Source organism: Gracilinanus agilis, chromosome 5, assembly GCF_016433145.1.
Source record: "Gracilinanus agilis isolate LMUSP501 chromosome 5, AgileGrace, whole genome shotgun sequence".
NCBI classification, from domain to species: domain Eukaryota; kingdom Metazoa; phylum Chordata; class Mammalia; order Didelphimorphia; family Didelphidae; genus Gracilinanus; species Gracilinanus agilis.
The window spans coordinates 122,394,611-122,414,137 of NC_058134.1; the positions used below are offsets into that span (position 1 = coordinate 122,394,611).

The 19,527-nt window shown below is 36.7% G+C and overlaps 1 protein-coding gene across 1 annotated transcript in view; it reads right to left on the bottom strand.

Annotated features, from left to right (window-relative positions):
* Nucleotides 1-19,527, bottom strand: part of NRF1 (nuclear respiratory factor 1) — a 134,247-nt gene that overhangs the window by 63,799 nt on the left and 50,921 nt on the right. The window contains exons 4-5 of the mRNA XM_044677387.1: nucleotides 15,488-15,614; nucleotides 5,456-5,596 (exon numbers count right to left, since the gene is read on the bottom strand). Coding sequence (XP_044533322.1) covers nucleotides 5,456-5,596; nucleotides 15,488-15,614 — 268 coding nt within the window. The remainder of the gene's footprint in view (nucleotides 1-5,455; nucleotides 5,597-15,487; nucleotides 15,615-19,527) is intronic.

A 19,527-nucleotide genomic window follows, 5' to 3' on the forward strand; every position in this document is an offset into this window, starting at 1 on the left:
GGTCCTGTGACTCCAGAAGTAAATGTTCTTTCTACTGTACTACATTGCCTCCTTTTTTCTGTAGACATAGAACAAATTTGGCATAGTCTTCATATTCTCTAATAGTAGAATACCCCATGGGAGTTGCTATTAAAAAATAAATGTCTGACATTAACTTTTCTTAATATGCCATTCCTTCTCCTAAAAGTATAGTTCGAATCCTCCTCCAAATAAATAAACTCTTCCAGTGCTCTAAAGAGTCTGATTAAAAGAAGTAGGTCTGTCATATAGTAGAATATACAGTGTTTGAAAAAACTGATTTCAACACTGAAAAAAAGGTTTCTCAAAGATGTAGATAATACATATATAGCCTGGATCGAATAGCTTGCCAGCTCCAGAAAGGGGGAGGAATGGGAGTTAGGGAGACAATTTGGATCCTATAACTTCAGAAAATGTATGTAGAAATTTATTACATGTAATTGATAAAACAAAAATATATTTAAAAAAAGGTTTCTCAAAGAAACATTTACTTTAGCTTCTGCATCTATAAAAGTAAAAGGCATGATTTCTATAAGAACTAGAAAGACCTACATGAGCTAATACAGAGTGAAACAAGCAGATCCAAGAGAATATTGTACACAGTAACTATAATATTGTAGGACAATTAAATGTAATTGACTTTGCTACTAAAAGCAATGCAATGATCCAGGACAATTCTGAGGGACTTATAAGAAAGAATGCGGTCCACATCTAGAGAAAGAACTATGGGAACAGAAATCCAGAAGAAAACATGATTTATTTATATAATTGTTACTTATATTATTTATATCTATTATATTTACTTATATAATTTATATATATTATACTTATATTTATATATTATATATTTATATAATATTTATATATATATGTGTGTAGTTATATAAAGCATGATTTATATAAAACTTGTTTATATGGGTATGTGATTTGGCGTTTTGGTTTTAAAAGATTACTCTATTACAAAAATGAATAACATGAAAATAGCATTTGAGTGACAATATATATATATATATAACCCAGTGAAACTGCTTGTCAACTTGGGGTGGGGAGGGGGGTGAAAAGAGGAGAGATACAAGAATCATGTAACCATGGAAAAAATTAAAAAATTAAAATTAAAACTTAAAAAAATTTTAAAGTAAAAGACAATCTNCCACATCTAGAGAAAGAACTATGGGAACAGAAATCCAGAAGAAAACATGATTTATTTATATAATTGTTACTTATATTATTTATATCTATTATATTTACTTATATAATTTATATATATTATACTTATATTTATATATTATATATTTATATAATATTTATATATATATGTGTGTAGTTATATAAAGCATGATTTATATAAAACTTGTTTATATGGGTATGTGATTTGGCGTTTTGGTTTTAAAAGATTACTCTATTACAAAAATGAATAACATGAAAATAGCATTTGAGTGACAATATATATATATATAACCCAGTGAAACTGCTTGTCAACTTGGGGTGGGGAGGGGGGTGAAAAGAGGAGAGATACAAGAATCATGTAACCATGGAAAAAATTAAAAAATTAAAATTAAAACTTAAAAAAATTTTAAAGTAAAAGACAATCTCTTCTTCACAGCCAACTTGAAAACCCCTGTAACTTGTTAGATTTTAATTTCCAGACCATCATTTTTAACTGTTGGGGCCTGAATTAATTTAAGATCTGAGTTTTCTCTAGTAGGCAGCTAAGCCTATAACATTTCAACCAGATCTGTAACATTTCATCTAGTAAAGGAAAACTACAGATGTTTGGTTCTCCAGAACAAAAACTCATTTTTAAGTCATAGCAAGAAAGCCATAGGCTGAAATGAACAGACTTCTGAACATCCCAATTCTCCTGAAAAGACAAGTTTCCATTTAGTTTTCTTATTTGTGAAATTCCCCTTAAGGTACTTTACTGTTTTATGGTCAAGTGTACTCACTGATCATAAAGATCCATTTATGATACTCGGGGAATTAGCAGAAATCCTGAATAACTTTTCATTGGAAAAAAATGGGAATGGGATTATAGAGAACAAGCAGTCATATCTGGCTGCAATTTGGGTGGAACCAATGATGCTTATACTCTATTACATTTTTAAAGCCCTAAATTGAAAAATGATTTGTCATTTTAGCAAAAACATGTCAACTGCTATGAACAACTTCTTCGTAATGAGGCAAGTATTGAACCTATAGTGTTTCTGACACTTTCCCTGAAATCTCATGAAAAATTACCAGTCAGTTGCATCATTACCAAAGGGAATATAAAAGCTATCCAAGTTACTCCAATGAGAATAAGGAGAGGAAACCAAGTATAAGGGAGAAAGGAAGAGGTGAAGGGAGGGAAAAAATAAGAAGGGAATAAATTTTAGCCAAAACAGTCTCAAGATGAGTGTTTCCTACATAAATTTAATCTTTATCAAGATCTCTTTCTAACACATCCCAACAAGACAAATTATTTCCCAAGAACACATTCAGTAGAAATTGTCTTCTACCCATAATCAAAATCAATGCTGTTTGTAAGGAAGTCATTTAATCCATCTTCCTGCCTCTGGATAGGATTAAAGTTGGACTATCCCCAAAAGGTAGATCCTATTCATTCCTCAAAAATCTCTAAAGAAGGTAAGTTTTAAAATGTTTATAGTCAATTAATTTATTTTGCTAAATCTTTTAAAGATAGATATTATTGTCCAACACTCCTAAAAATTCAATAAAGTAGGGACATGATTTAGCCATTATTCTGAGAAGTATCATATTTATGACAAGTAAACTGTTCTCTACAATATCACTGCACATGACTTTTTTTTTAAGACCAGAGACTTTTTAAACAGTGAATAAGGGAAGGATGTCCAATTTCTTTATCATGGTAGATCATTTTAGCCCTATAATTTACAACCCAGAAGTACCTTCCAATCCTGAAGCCCTCCCTCTGACTGAATGGCTCCTTCTAGGACTTCCATTTAAAGAAGGCACCTATGCCAGTCATTATATCTTTTTTTTTTTTAAACCCTTACCTTCCATCTTGGAATCAATACTGTGTTTTGGCTCCAAGGCAGAAGAGAGGTAAGGGCTAGGCAATGGGGGTCAAGTGACTTGCCCAGGGTCACACAGCTAGGAAGTATATGAGGCCAGATTTGAACCCAGGACTTCCTATCTCTAGGCCTGCCTCTCAATCCACTGAGCTACCCAGCTGCCCCCCAGCCATTACATCTTCATTTCAACCAGGTTGTACTCCTACATACATCTCTATCATAACCCAACTCCCCTCTCCTCCTCACCCCCTTTCATATGTAGCCTTCTCCATTAACATGTAATCTCTTCATGGGCAAGGGCTTTATTTTTGCCAGTATTTAAGTCCCCCAGAGTGCTAATCACAATGTTTGATACATAGGAAGTGCTTAATAAGTAAGCACTTTTGTTTGTTTTGTTTCATTGGGGTGGAGTGGAGCATGGGGGTACCACTTAATAAGATAAATCCTAGATTGTTTGAGGCACATAGAGCTTAAGTGGCAGGGCCACAGACTATGACACGTGGGGTCTACTATCCAGCTATTAAATATCAGAGGGAAGATTTGAACCTAGGTCTTCCTGACATCAAAGCTGGCACTCCATCTACTATACCATGTTGTCTCTTAAACTTTTTTAGTTTAAAAAAAAAAAAACCAAACCTTTTATTAAGGTCTTTATTTCAGAAGTTGTCAATATTTACATAATTTTATATTTTGGGCTTCCATTATCATAACTGCTAAAAAAAGAACTTGTTCATCTCAAATTCCACATGCCCAAGTTGAAATCATCATTTTCCCCTCTGTACACCGTACAGATGAACAATTTCAATATATGAGAACATAAGAATACATATTTATCACTAAAATTATACTGAATAATTTTTATTGATTCAGAAAACTTAAAAATGTTTGCAGACTATCTTTATTGATGGATCAGTTCTGGGATATGATCATACTTATCATTGCACTAACTGGAGCAGAATAATAAGAATTTTTGGCTAACAACTGAACTGTCTGTATTATAGTCAGGTTTTGCAAATATGGGCATTATTACTTCAACTAGGATCTTAAAAATGACAATATAAACTGAAATCTAGAACTTGGGGCTAGTCACAATGCCCTTTAATACCAAAGATAAACATATATTTCAAGAGAAAAATGTTTTTTCTTGGAAAACCACATTTGAAGAAATTAAGCATGAAAACATCATAAAAGCTAACACTTAAAAAAGACATGAATTTGGATCGGCATACAATGATGCCTTTCCTATCAGCAATTATAGACTAAATCTATTGTAAATAACAAGCCAATAGATAATATTCAATAGTCCTGATATTTAAGAGCTAGAAAGGATAAGACCTTAGTTCTCATTGTAGAACTCTCTCTTTAAATTGTCTTTATTAAGTTTGAGTGCCAAGGTCTTTTGATAATAGGTATTTTGGAAAAGATGGCTGAGTAGCATTTCCCTTTTGGTGTCATTAGAGATCATTTAGGTGCTCACAAAAAAAGTATGTGGGATTTTTTATAAACTACCATGGCATAGGTTTGTTTCTTATAACTTATGATAACTTTGCATGCCAGATCAAATCCCTGTCCAAGCTGCACAAAGAGAAGATGTCATCTACTAAGAATGGTTCCATTGGAGTGGTCCCATTTGAGTTTCTACTGAACCTCTTTTTAGCTTTGTCAAGATCCAAGATCAATTTCAGAACCTCAGGCAAGAATTCTGGGACATCATTGGAATTAACAGAATAAGGGAAGCTTGTTGTAAATGAGAAACTTAGGCATTAGTCAATTCACCTCTTTAAGTTTTTGAAATGAAAGAAAATGGAAATAGTAATAAATATCTTGGGGATGTCAGTGAACTTACTGAGCTATATTAGCCATACCTATGACATTTCTTCTCAAGGAGGCAGTAATCAATACCAGATATCCAGTAGTTTCCTTCTAAATCCCTTATTTCCTGCTTATATGAAGAGAGGAGCCTTTCTTGACAATAATGCAGTGCTTTTTGGGAAGATGGTATGAGGAATTGAGTTGATGACTTAATGAAAGTCCCACATACTAAAAGAATTCCCTAAACTCAACCCTGTCCTGTAATAAGGGTTATAGAATTTCTTGTGAAAGAAAAAAATGCTGATAAGATGAAAGGAGAACTATGCTAGTTATTCATCTTTGGTCAATCTCATCCAACTCATGATTAAAAGTCCAACTCTGCCACTATATTTTCTCTTTTATAGCTAGAAGGGAGTGTTTGCTGGGCAACTGCCAAGACTGTGATCACCATCCTTCCAGTTCTCTTCTCATTCACAGTAAAACCAAGGACAAGTTTGAGAAGTTATAAGAGACCTACCAATATCTCTGCTATCAGAAGTGTGTTCTATGTGGTTTCTCTTTATGTCTCCTCCTTATGTCCCACCCCTTACCTGGGTCATCTTGTCCACAGAGACAGGAATTCCATCGATGGTGAGAGGTGGCAGCTCGGAGTTAACCTCCTGTGGCGCAGGGGCGTGTTCTGCTAAGGCTGATTCCAAGTCTTCAAGGATCATGCTCTTGTACTTGCGCACCTGTGGGGAATTAGGAGGCACACGTAAACAAGATGCCCAACAACAAGAACAGTTCAGTGCTAGGCAACAGGAAGGTGGGTGGGACTCCTTCTCCCTAAGCCTTGGCAGAGCCCAGTGAACAAACACTTCCACAGCTGGCAGATAAAAATACCCGCTGGGCCCAAAGACATCATTGTGCCGAGGCCAAATTAAGTGAAAGGGGCTGACGAAATTATGGGTAACACTGATGGGAAGGAGCTAGTGAAAAAGATATTAGATGGCAATACTGCTCATCATTCAGAATTATTTCTTTAGGACTGCCCAGACTTGCCATATCACCATTTCTCTATATGTATGTTGCCTTTTCCATTCAAATGAGACCCTCCTTGAGGGCAGGGATTGTCTAGTTTTTGTACCTGTGTCTTCAGCACTTTTCATTCATTTTCATTCATTTCCTTTCTAGAGCATCCCAGGCCAAATTCAAGGTGCTGAATTTAATAACAGTAGCATTATATCTTTTTCCATTCACCTGACTTGTTTGTAATGATCTTTTATCATCCTTTTTGAATTTTAACGTCAATTTTATTTTTATTTATTTTTGGTAACAAAGGCATGTTGTAGGTCTTTTGTTTTTATATTGTATTAATATCTAAATGTACTCTTCTTTTCTTGCCCAAGGAGTCTTACTTTGTAATAAAGAACTATCATCATTTTCCACAAAAAGTTGGGAATATTGGAAAATTTATGTCCCTAAAAGTCTCAACGACACACTCAAACTGCAGCCCTGACTGGACACTAGTTTTCTGATATGATCAGATTTCTACTCAGGCAGTAAATCTAACCTAAGTCCTCAAACTAGAAGGAAACAGGAAGGTCTAACAAGAATGAACTGTAGATAATAGCCAGTGGCTCAAGACAAACTTGTCACTACCAGTGACAGAGAGGAGCAAAAGGTGTCCTGTGGTTCAAAGTCCCTTCCTCTCTGATACACGCCATAAGTGGTACAGTTAAAGCTGATCAACTACTGACAACAGTATTAAAGACTCCTCTTTTCTCCCTTCTTTTGTGCTGTCATGTAATTTATCTCTCATAAGCAGCATAATTGTACACGTACAAATTTCTGTCATAAGACAAATGGATAAACAGACATAAGACAAACAACAGGTTTGCCCACCTTGCAAGAAACATAAAAAGGGATGGAGGAACCACTAAAGAGAAAAAAAGTGTTATTCGTCTAAGTAAAAAGACAATAAGAGGCATAGACTTAAGGATACCTAATAAAAATTATCCTGTATAAGAGATGTCACTCAAAGATGACTTAGAAAAATAAATAGGATAAAACATTTTTTTTTTTTAATGACAGAGATTTTAAAGAGGCTTGTGTTTTTTACTTCCAGGGCCAAGAGAAACCAGCATATGAATGTCTCATCATGAAGAATTAAAAAAACAGAGACACTTTCTCAAACCTCTTGACTCTCTCTCTAGTATATAGGAAAGTCAAAATTTGGTTTGACAGCAGTAATTTTCCTACTTCTTCAGAAAAGAAACAATGCTCTAAGTATGCTAAATCAATTCAGGGTTGAAAGGAAAACAAGAAAAACTTGGGGAACTGACATGTCTCAAGAAATTAATTTTATGTTGGTTCCTAATAAAAAGTAAAATTTTTACTATATTGCTCTCAGCTTATGTTGTCATGGCAAGATTATTCTCAATCCTTTCTAGAAAACTCTATTCGATTTGAGCCGTTTATTTCCCAATCAACAGAAAAACAGACCAGGTTCTTACTTCAGAGCAGTATGAAATAATTACCATTAAAGAGGTAACTAAATAGATATTGTAATAAAAATGAATGACACTATTATAAAACTAGATTTTGTTATGTTGGAAACAACTAGAAGTCTTCTAAAAAGCAAATCGCCATTGTTGTGCGTGTTCATTTCAGCCATTAAAAAAACAACAATAAAAACTTTACCTTGTGTTTTGGTATCAATTCTAAGATAGAAGAGTGGCAAAGTCAAAAGTCTAGATAATTAAAATTAGTTTGCTCAGGATCACATAAGTGTCTGAGGCCAGATTTGAACCCAGGTCCTCCTGACTCCAGGCCTGGCATTCTATCCACCTCGCTGCCCTTATTTCATCCATTTTAAAGGTTCATAAACTTTTAGGAATTTACATTAGGCAATTTGATGAGCTGATTTGTGGTACTGGTCCACTTGTGTGATTTCAATGACTCAGGGGAGAAAGCACTGAGAAGCTAAGTGACTTGCTCAAGGTCTTTATATAAAGCCAATATGTCAGCAGGGAGACTTGAAAATAAGTTTTTCTTACTCCAAGATCAGTTCTCTAGCTAGTTTGCCACACTGCTTCTGTTCATCAAAATGTCTTGGGTTACAAAGCAGGAATATATTGGTAGAGAATCCCTCAAGGAATTATCTCATTGTTGGAGTGACTGGCAGGAAAGCTACCCCAGGAGTACCCATTGTGTTTCCCTTTGCAGAAACATTTCTACTTTCCCTTGTCTGCTCCTTTTCAAGAATTATTATCCCATTAGGGCAGAATTCAGAAACTGTTACAATAATTATGTGAGTTGATATTTTCAGTTTACATTTTCAAAGTATCACAAAGGAACCCATTTATCTCAAATTAAACAGGTCCTATATTGAAATCATCATTTCTCCTTGCAGCCAGCTGGCTCATTTTCTTGAATTTCCTTTTTTTGTATGTCACTTTCCTGTTCAAAAAGATTCAATGGTTCCCTACTTCTTAGAGAATAATGTATAAGCACCTCACCCATTGGACCTTTAAGCACAATCATTGTATCTTTCTAATTTTACTTTCTTTTATTCCAAAGTTTCTCTACCCAAGTTAAGGTAGTCACCCTAACAGTCCTCCTTACACACTATATTTATTCTTCCTTCATGTCTCGACCTATGCCATTCCTTATATCTAGAATACCTTATGCCAATTCAGATTTTAATCTAAGCCTTGACAGACAGGTTAAGTCTTGCCTTGTTCAAAAGGTCTTCTCCAACCATTCTAACTATGCTGCTCTTTAGTGTGACTCCTATAGAAGTTACTGTCTGAATACTGACAAAATTATATGCTCTCTTATATTCCTAAAATGTTTCATGTCTATATGTTTTGTCTATCTAATATGACTTATCTCCTTGAGGGATGGCGGTCTTAATAGTTTTTTGAATGTGCCCAGCAATTAGCAGAATGGTGGTAAAGATAGGAGGTCTTCAGTGACTGGTGCCTGGAAGGTTATGTTGTGAGGAAGTTTATTACTTAGTTATTAGCTTAGTATTAGTATTAGACCTAGCAGGAAGGGCTGGAGAATTCCAAGATGGAATGGGGAAGCAGGAAGTGGCTCTTGCTCTCTGAGAGGGACTCCATGGTGGTTGGGGCAAGTTGCAACTGACTTTAGGAGACACCAGATTGCCAGAGATCCTGTGGAAAGACCGTCACCTACTTGTAGGAGATTTTGGTAGAGACTGCTAATCCCAACCTGACTTGCAGGGCTGGGTCAGCTCCCAGAATCTACCCACCTGGAAGAGTACAGTAGATGGTCCAAGAGGAGCAGAAACACCACCGGAGAGAAGCTGGACACCATTGTGAGGATATCCACTTCAATCCTGCTTTTCCCTGGTCCCTATCTTGATTAGATCTTGGATTAGTGTAGATAAATCCCTCCCTTGACCCTGTGGTTTGCCCTTAGCTTGTAAGTGTAGAATCCCTTATTCCCATCCTTTATTATTCTTTCCCTTAATTAAACTGTTATAAACTTTTGCCTTTTGCCTGCTGGTTTCATAGGCCCTTGCCTCGGTGGGCTGAGTGACTGTTGGGCATAACTGCCATTTCTGTTGACAGTTACCTCCTTGGCAGTAAACCCTGGTCTCCCAACCTTGTTTGGTCCTGTCCATCTGTCATTCCTATCTCCCTCACCCCATTGTGAACCCACAGATAATTTAGTTAATGTCCCTGGTAATCCTCCTTTATAGTTACAATAGTGGGTCAAACTTTACCCCATTGAGGAAATGTTGTAACACTTGTCACTTATGGCCACTGTTTTCCAACTATGCAAGACAAACTGGCCTTTTAAGACAAGAAGTAAAGAATAGTACCAGAAATAACCAGTCTCCTTGGGGCAAGAATGGCAGTTAAAGAAGAACAACAAAATTAAAGCCAAATGGATAATTAGAGAGAATCCGCTTAATAATCAAGAGAGCTACTCTTGTCTGCTGGCCATAATTTCCTCACCTATAAAACCAGTGACAGCTAAAATGATTCCTCACAATGTAAATGCCACAGGTTTTCATCATAATGAAAAATAACTAACCTTCATACATTGCTTAAAAGTTTACAAAGTACTGAAAGTATGATTTCCATTTTGTAGACAAAGAAACTGAAACTCAGGGATTAAGTGACTTGCCAATAGACATAGAGCCTGGAAATCTTAGAGGTGGGTCCCCTGAATCCTAAGCCAACACTACACCAAGTTGCTTCCCACTTGATTCTGAGGGAAGAGTGCCACCTACAGAAAGTCCTTCACAACTTACACCCTAAGATTCAATTTCCTACCTCATCTCTCTACAGATTACTTATTGGCTATTCCTGGATAGCTTGTAGAAAGCATAAAATCAGAGCCAGGTACTTTGTGGCAGCAAGCCACCAACAAGAGAAATCTCTCAAGTCAAGTGCAAAACATCTGTCAGTGACCAGCTTTGTTCCAGGCCAGTTCTTTTTAAGTGATTTTGTGATCATCCATGGATCGTGGTCAGTTTTAATTAATTTTCCCTATTCCACTTTGAGGCAGATCTTATTATCCTTATTTAGCAGATGAAGACACAAAAAGGAAAAAGAACCTGTCAAAGTCTGGGACAGTTCCAAAGAACACACTTCACAACCCTGAACTTTTAGCTATGCAAATCCCTAAGGGATCAATGGCAACACTCCCCTCCCCACTTCAGCATGGGTCACACCTGAATGCAGATAAAGAATCTTGGTGATTTTTGTGGTGACAAAGAACTAGCAACAAAGCAGATGCCCAATGATTGAAGAATGGCTACAGAAATTGTGGTCCATAACTGTAATGGCATATCACTGTGTTGTAAGAAATGATGGATCCGGTGAATATAGAAAAACATGGTAAGATTACACAAACTACTAAAGTAAGTAGAGTTTACTTACCCCTCAATGACATAAAATATAAATGGAAAAAACAAGAACCCCAAGATGTTAAAAAACAAATGCTACAAAATGACAAAGGCCAAGTTAGGCCTAAAAGAAGAGATGTGGAAAAAATATTTGGGGGGATCCAAAAGTGAAAAATTGCTATATAGTCAGATTTTTTCCAATTCTTCAATTTTCTCAATATCAAGTTTTGCTGTGTCCCCCCCCCCATTTTTTATCTTCTTTTTTATAAAAATGGTACAGTAGCAGGAACTACATTAAGTTCCTCTTACCCTCCACTTTGACCTAATAACTCCTCTAAAAAGTCTTGAAAACTATCAGGGAATTTTTAAAAAAGTCATGGAGAGTCATTTTTCCAGCCCAGACTGACAAAGAGAGACGAACACACAAGTCTAGAGCCGTTAAGGATGGGGTCTGACCAATAATATGGCACAAAGAGTACAGGAAGCAAGAAGAGGCACCAGACCCAGCATATAGTTGTTCAGTTGTCTCCAACTCTACGTGACCCCATGGACGTGTACAAATAGACTGAAATAGCTTGCTGGTTTCTTCTCCAATGTGTTCCCATTTTACAGTTGAGGGATTGAAGCAAATAGGGTTGAAGTGACTTGCCCAGGGTCACACATCTAATTAACATCTGGGGCCAGAATTGAACTCAAACTTTTCTGACTCCAGGCTTGGTGCTTTATCCACTATGCCACCTAGTTGCCCCTAAATACAGCATGAAAGGGCCTAAAATTATGTAAGGTGCCAGAACAGATGCTAAGCTGCAACTGTCACTCACTAGTCAGTTCTCAGTCATAGATCCAGGAGTGGACTGAAGAAGAGGCTTGTGTTTAAAGGTAGTATTTTATAGTAAAGAGCAGCTGTAGGACCTAGGCTATGTACTGGGCAAGAACCAAGTTCAGATCTGGACCTGCTCAGAAGTGGAATATGGTCTCAGTATCAGTTTTCAGCCTAGTCTGAAGCCTGAAAAGAGAAATAACTAGACCAGAAATCTCAGACCAAAGGGATACCTAAAGTCTTGCCTACTCTGAATCAGCAGAATTTTCCAGCTGGCTGCAACCGGCTAAGTCCAGCAGCTGTCTACAAGAACTACAAAGAGGAAAAGTCCCCAGGCTTGGTACTCAGACCCAAACCCAGGTCAGGAACTCAGATCAGGATGGGGAAACAATCAGACTGCCCAGGATCAAACTACTTTGGGAGCAAATTTCCAACCTAAACTGTCCCTGAAATCCTGGAATAGGAATAGGAATTGTACAACCACACTTGCTACCCAGAAAGCAGAGCAAGATCAGCCCAGACATTCCCTTCAGATGTAAGCAGAGCCTGGCCCCAACATAAAGTCCAATCAGGAAGCAAGCAAGAATAAACAAACAAAAAAAGAACCCTACTCTAAAAATCTATTGTGGTGACAGAGAGGCTCAAAACACAAAGTCCAGACAAGAAGTTCCTCTTTCTACATTTAAAAATTCATACCCTGGGGGCAGCTGGGTAGCCCAGTGAATTGAGAGCCAGGCCTAGAGAAGGGAGGTTCTGGGTTCAAAACTAGCCTCAGACACTTCCCAGGTGTGTGACCCTGGGCAAGTCACTTGACCCCCATTGCCTACCCTTACCACTCTTCTGCCTTGGAATTAATACACAGTATTGACTCCAAGACAGAAGGTAAGGGCCTAAAACAAACAAACAAACAAATAAATAAACAAACAAATAAGTAAATGAATGAATAAATAAACAAATAAATAAATAGATAGGTAGATAGATAGATAGATAGATAGATAAATAAGGTGGAGTTTGTGCCTAAACAAATCCAATGAAGTTCAATATAATATAAAGGTATGATGATGACCCTTGCTACAGGAGGAAGATTATAAAGCAGAAGACTGTAGAATTATCACTCCCATCTGCTTATCTGAATAAAATAGTGTAGGGAATTACTTTAAAGATATTAAATCCTCTGATGCATAAACATCAGTAATAGTATATTCTTTCAAGAAGAAATAGAGGGGGCAGCTGGGTGGCTCAGTGGATTGAGAGCCAGGCCCAGAGATGGGAGGTCCTGGGTTCAAATCTGGCCTCAGACACTTCCTAGCTGTGTGACCCTGGGCAAGTCACTTAACCCCCATTGCCTAACTCTTACCATTCTTCTGCCTTAGAACCAATACATAGTGTATGTAGTATTGGTTCTAACGCAGAAGGTAAGGGTTAAAAAAAAAAAAAAAGAAGAAGAAAGACACATAACACGTTACCCTTTCATTTCAGCCATTCCTAGTTCTTTTCTGGAGGAATTTTATTAACATGGAAATTGAGAAGTGAATTCTGAATATTTTAGGATAAGGAGAGAGGGTGGTTTAAAAAATAAACATCACCAACAAACACCAAGCCAAACTCATAGCAATATGGTTGGAGTATTAAATGCTGACTTTTGAAATAACTATAAGCTTTTTAAATTATTACATTCAATATGACAGAAATCTGGTGATAGCCTTCTAGTGACAAATTTTCAACCTCAAGTAATACTGAAATATTTGGTCAAACTTGTGTATATTGTTAATCCATCAATGTTCCATTGATATGTCTTAAAATTTTTTTAAATTAATACGCATTTATTTTCTCTTTCTTCTATACTCTCCATGGGGGGAGGGAAAACCCTGGTAACAAATAGACCCAATCAAACAAGACAAATTCTGGCATTGGCCATATAAAGAATGTATGTCTCACTCTGCCTCACGTACCTCCTTCTGTCAAGAAATAGGGAGCATGTTTAGTTATCAGTCCTCAATCCAAAATTATTTCTTGGAAAGTATATTAAATACTATTTTCCTCAAATCAGCTATGTAACCAAAGCTTTGAAAATATCACTTAAAACATAAAGCAAACTTCTGAGTTAATTGTTCAGGAAGCTGCAGGAAAGATTTTTAATCTCAAACAAGAACCTCTACTCTAGAGATTTTTTATAAGTTGAATTCATTTTAACTATTTTTACTTTCTTGATCTTTATTTTTTAATTGTTTTTTTAATTTTCTGGCACTTATTTCCTCTCCTTCTCGCTATAGCTCTCTAGCCATTATAAAAAAGAAAAAGAGAAAAAAACCCAGTCCTTCCTGAAATATGTAAATCATACAAAGCAAATTCCCACATTGGACATGTCCAAAAAGACGTGTCTTATTCAGCATACTGAATCCATTATCTATTGGGAGGTTGGTAACATTCTTCATTGCTGATCCTCTAGATCAAATTGTGGTATATAGTTGTGATGGACTATTATTGCACCACAAGAAATGATGAGCAGCCTGATTTTTTTAAAACTTGGAAAGAACTACATGAAATAATGAACAATGAAATGAGTAGAACCAGGAGATCATTATACATAGCCATATAATTAATGCTGGAAGAATAAACTGGGAATATTACCACCAGAAAGTAAACTGAAAGGTGAAACATGAAAAAATTTATATGTATACATTTTGGTCTTCCTGATGACATCTTTTGTGATGTGGAAAGGATTATCGAGGGGGCTGGGACACTGATTTATTATGTAGATATGAAGAAAAGAAAGCTAAACATATGGAAGATTTGTGATTTCATGTGTGTACTTTTTCTTTGTATATGGAAATGCTTGTTTTATTTGGTTTTGTAACATTTGGGGGGGAAAAAAGAAAGATTTAAGAATTCTGATAAAGGCAATGACCAGGCATAATTACAAAAGACTTGTGATGAAGCATGCTACTTACTTCCTGTAGGAAGTGAGGACCTAAGAAGCAGAATAAGGCATGCACTCTTAATTTTTAAAACCCTTACCTTCCGTCTTGGAATCAATACTGTGTACTGGTTCCAAGGTAGAAGTGAAGTAAGGACTTGGCAATGGGGGATAAGTGACTTACCCAGGGGGTCACACAACTAGGAAATGTCTGAGGCCACATTTGAACCCAGGATCTCCCATCTCTGGGACTACTTCTCAAACAACTAAGTTACCTAGCTACCCCCAGAATAGGACATACATTTTTATACACGAATATAGTCAATTTGGGAAACCATTTTGCTTGACTATGTTTATCATTACAATTTCATTTTTCTTTTTTGTCCAAAGGAGTGGGGAAAGAAAAACAAGTACTTATTAACTGAAATAAATTAATTTTAAAAAGAATAAAGCAGTTATAGCCCTTGTTCTAATATTAAGAGTTTTAATGTGTTGTAACATGCAAAGGGCCTTCAAGATCTTATATCCCAACCCAATATTTAACTGTGGGACTACGGATACGTCAGTTATCCTCTCTTGAGTTCCATTTTCTTCAACTGCCTCAACTTCTTGTTGTGAGGAAACTATTTTATAATCTATTAAACCCTCCAAAACTGTAAACTATCATTATTAGATCTCTCAAAAATAACACAGTTCTTCTCATTTATTTGGGAAGAAACTAGGGCTGAGAAAGTCAATGATTTGCCCAGGGTCACAAAACTCTTCATGTTTATGAAGTAGGATTTGACCCGAGTGCAGTTATCTTTAGTCAAGGCCTACCAGAAAACCACCTGGCTACTTCTGGGTGGAGCACTTCCTCCCCAAACTACAGTATAAACTTTTCTAGAGGGAGAAGTGTCCTTCATCAACTTCATATTATTCTCAGTCCTTAGCAAAGCAAGCACTGAATAGCCATTTGTTGAAATAAAGCTCTGTTAAAAGGAAAGAAAATGCATAAACAATTCACTTCAAATCCTTACCACATTCTCCAAAGGTGCTGCACCAAATACTTTAAAAACGGGGTTGGGTTTTGAGGGAGAAATACACAGGACAATAGCTTGCTGTCCCACTCGAGTTGTATATTCATCTAATGTAGCTCGAAGTTTCCTGAATTGGACAAGAAGAAGAGAGGGCAAAGGAGACAATAGTTAAATGTCAGAAAGAAAGAATTAATAAACTCACACACTCAACTAACATTCATTTTGCTTTGAGATAGCTCACTCTGATTAGGCATGATTTCTTCTAAAATTAATCATGTTATTGAAAAAGTATGAGGTCTGGCGCTCCATTAGTATATATACATATATAGACAGTTTCACTTTATGCAGATTTGATTTTATGTAAAGAATTCTGAATGCCAAAAAATACCAATTATGTTAATTTGAGTGTATGGCACTGTGCACTCTTCCCCTGGTCCCCAATCTTGCTCTCTCTTTCTCTGTTCTGCCCTTTGGTTAGGTGCTTCATGGCATTCCACCAAAAAAACAACAACAAAAAACCCAACCCTAAAAAAATATCTCTACGTGAAAGCAGAAAGGACCTGCAGAGAGATCGACCGCATCTGGACCAGAAGCTTGACCTAAGATCTCAGGTGGTAAGAGAGGAGAGTCCTTTGCCCCAACTCTGCCTACCCGCCCACCAAGCAATTATAGTCCCCACATCTGTCTTCCATCTGTCAGCACTTGGGTACCTCATATTTATCCTTGTCCCTACATGTCCCCCATCCTCTCCTGCCTATGTCTGGTCCTCATGTGTCTGCCCCAAGTATTCTTCCTCTTGATTCTAGACAGGCCCCCATATAGCTGGCCCGGCCCCCAACATGTTTTTCCTCCTACTCTAGCTTCTGTCTCTAGTTCCCAAGTGTCCTTGAATCATGTGCTAGCCCCAAGCCATCCTTCCCCAAGTCTAAAGTCAAATTCATATTATGGGAAAATGGCTTTACACAAAGGCCTACACTACAGAATGGTCCATTTGTGTGAAGTGATAACTGTCTATATGTAAATGAGTGGTAGCTTTCTTTTCTGACCAGTGCCAAAATGTGTTTTCCTTATTATTATTATTATCATTATTATTTTTTTATTTTTATTATTATTAACATTACTGACATTTTCTTTGATACTACCTTCCTATTTGTGTACTTCTACACATTATTTCCACACTCAGTAAGAAATGAACTCAATTTCTAACTTCCTGACACAATACACTCATTACTGATGTCTCTTTCATTCCTTAAGTCTTTGAGAAAGTTTGAGAAATAAAAAAAAAACAGGAGAAGGAATCAAGCAAGACAGAGGAGGGGTAGGAGAGGGAGAAGACACCATGAAATAGATTTGGAAGGGGTTTCAGAACTTGTGGAGGAAATGGCAAAGATTAGGTTGGGGAGGGAAGATTTGAGAGGAATTAAAGAATTAAATTTGGGATGAATTAAATTAAAGTTTAAGGATGAAAGGTGAAAGATCCGAGGAGAAGGAAGAGAAGGAAAAAGGAAGTGAAAAAGAAGGAACAAGAAAGAAAAGAAAGAACAGGAGAAAGATTTGAGCAAAACTAAAGGACTTGAGTGGAGAAAGTCAAAAAATGGGAGAAAAGAAGTTGTTAAAAAAAGTTTTATGATCAGTAAGTTAACTAAAGTTAAATGATTAGTAAAAAAAAGGGAAGTGAAAATAGCTAGCATTGTTGAGTTAAGCTAATCTAATACAGTCCAGACAAAACGAAAAGAGGAACAGAAGAGTAGAAGATTCTCCAAATGGAGTGTCAGAGCAGCTCTCCAGTGGAGCTATCAAGAACAGCAAAGGATTAAGGTTCTCACTTTCAGCAGGTAAAAAGACCAAGGAAAATTGTGCTGTGGCCCACACAGAGGATGTAATGCTTATATTTCTGCCAGGACCAAGTGATTGATCTAGTTCAAGGTGCAGACTAATGTTCTTAACTTTTTTTGTGTCAGGAACCTGCTTGGAAGACTGGTGAAGTGTGCTTCTTCTAAGAATAATATTTTTTAAGGGTATAAAATACATAGTATTATAAGGGAAACTATATTGCAATAGTTATTCTCACACACCCTCCCCATTTTTAAACACTGTTCATGGATCCTAAATAAAGAATCCCTTTAAGAGTAAAATAGCTTGAGAAATGCCTCTCCATTCTTCAGGTTATCAGGGAAAATGATGTGCTCCCTTAAAAATGGGGCAAAACAGTGGAATTGTTTGTCAGCTCCAGGAGGGGGGAGTGAAGAGGAAAAGGAGAGAAAATGAATTCATATAACCATGGAAAAATATTTTTTAAAAATAAAATAAAAAAATTTTAAATGGGGTAAAAAAGATCATAGGAGCACAGGGGAGAGGTGGAAGAGACCTTAGAGGCCATCAAGTCCAGTCTCCTAAATTTAAAGATGAGGATCTGTGGCCCAGGGAGTTTAAAGGTCTCATTCAGTTCCACAAAGCTAATTTAGTATTAGAGGTGGGATCTGAACCCAAGTCTTCGATTCAAGTCCAGCATTCTACCCAGTAGAACATGCTGCCTCTAATGAGGGCTTCCATGTGAAAATGAAAAATGTGGATCTAAAGAGAGAAAATAATTCTGACTTGTCTGAAGATGGGAGAGTGGAAGAATATAACATAGAAGAAATGAGAGAAGGACCAAAGAACACTTGGATCTAAGAAACAGATGGAACTCTATGAAGAGGAAAACAGGTGGCAGTCCTTCCAGGAATGATAAAGCAGATCTCTGTATTCTTTCATGAGATTTTATAGCCAGGGTCTGCAGAGGAAGAGATAAGATATGGCTTTGCCAAGAAGTCCTAGAGCAGTCATTTATCAGCCTGATAACACAGAAGAGAAGACTACAAAGAAAGAGGATGGGATGGACAGACCCTTCTACTGATTCTTGTGAGGCAAAAATAATACTGCTAGAAGAAATATAGAAAACATGTTCTCTCCATGGGACTGCCATTAGTTCAATTTTACGGTTCTGCAATCTTGGCCTTTTTCTCAAAACTTCATCCTCATTTGGCACCCCCCACATCCAATCAGTTGCCAAATATGGCTGTTTTACCTCCACAACATCTCTCCATCTGACCCCTTCTCTCCTCTCACTCAGCTACCACCTTAGTTCAAGCCTTCAACCATTCATCTGGACTATTGCAATGACCTCCTAGTCTCTTTACTTTAAGTCTCTTTCTGTTTTAATCCACCCTCCGTACAGGTGCCAAAGTGATTTTCCTGAAGCAGAGATCTAACCATGTCACTCTTTACCCAATAAACTACAATGAACCCCTATTTCCTCTAAGATTAAACATAAACTTCTTTGTTGGTTTTTAAAGCCTTCCACAACCTGGGCCAATGTCTCCTTCCGGTTTCATCATACATTTCTCCCTCTCCAAAACTCTCTATGGTCCTGCCAAATTGTACCTCTCTGCTCCTTCCAAAGGGCACTCCATCTCCCATCTCCACACCTTTATACTGGTTATTCCTCATTATAATGTATTCCCCTCCTCACCTAGGCCTCAAATGCTTTTCAGAATGCAGCGCAAACATCACCTTTTACAAAGTCATTCCTTATCCTTAATTGTTTATGTACTAAATAAATTTAACTGCCTCATATTTATTTTGCATTTACTCTGCATATATTTGTTCTATGTACATTATATATATACAAGTTGCTTCCCAATGGAATGTAACTTCCTTGAAAGCAAGGACTAGTTCCTTTTTGTCTTTGTGTGCCTAGCACAAGTTTCTGACACATGATAAATATGTTTAATAAATACCTATTATTTGATTAACTGGTCAATTTGCTGGAGATGAGGTGAAATTTAATTTTTTTGCATTTTTTATTATTCATGCTTTGGAGCAAAATTTCATAAGATAGTTACTAATTTGCAATTCCTCTTTTAAGAAAGATTTATTCATATCCTTTGACCATTTATCTACTGGGGAAAGATTCTTGGTTTTATATATTTATTTATATATATATATATATATATATATATGTTAGTTTCCTATCTGTCTTGGATCTTAAGATCCTATCA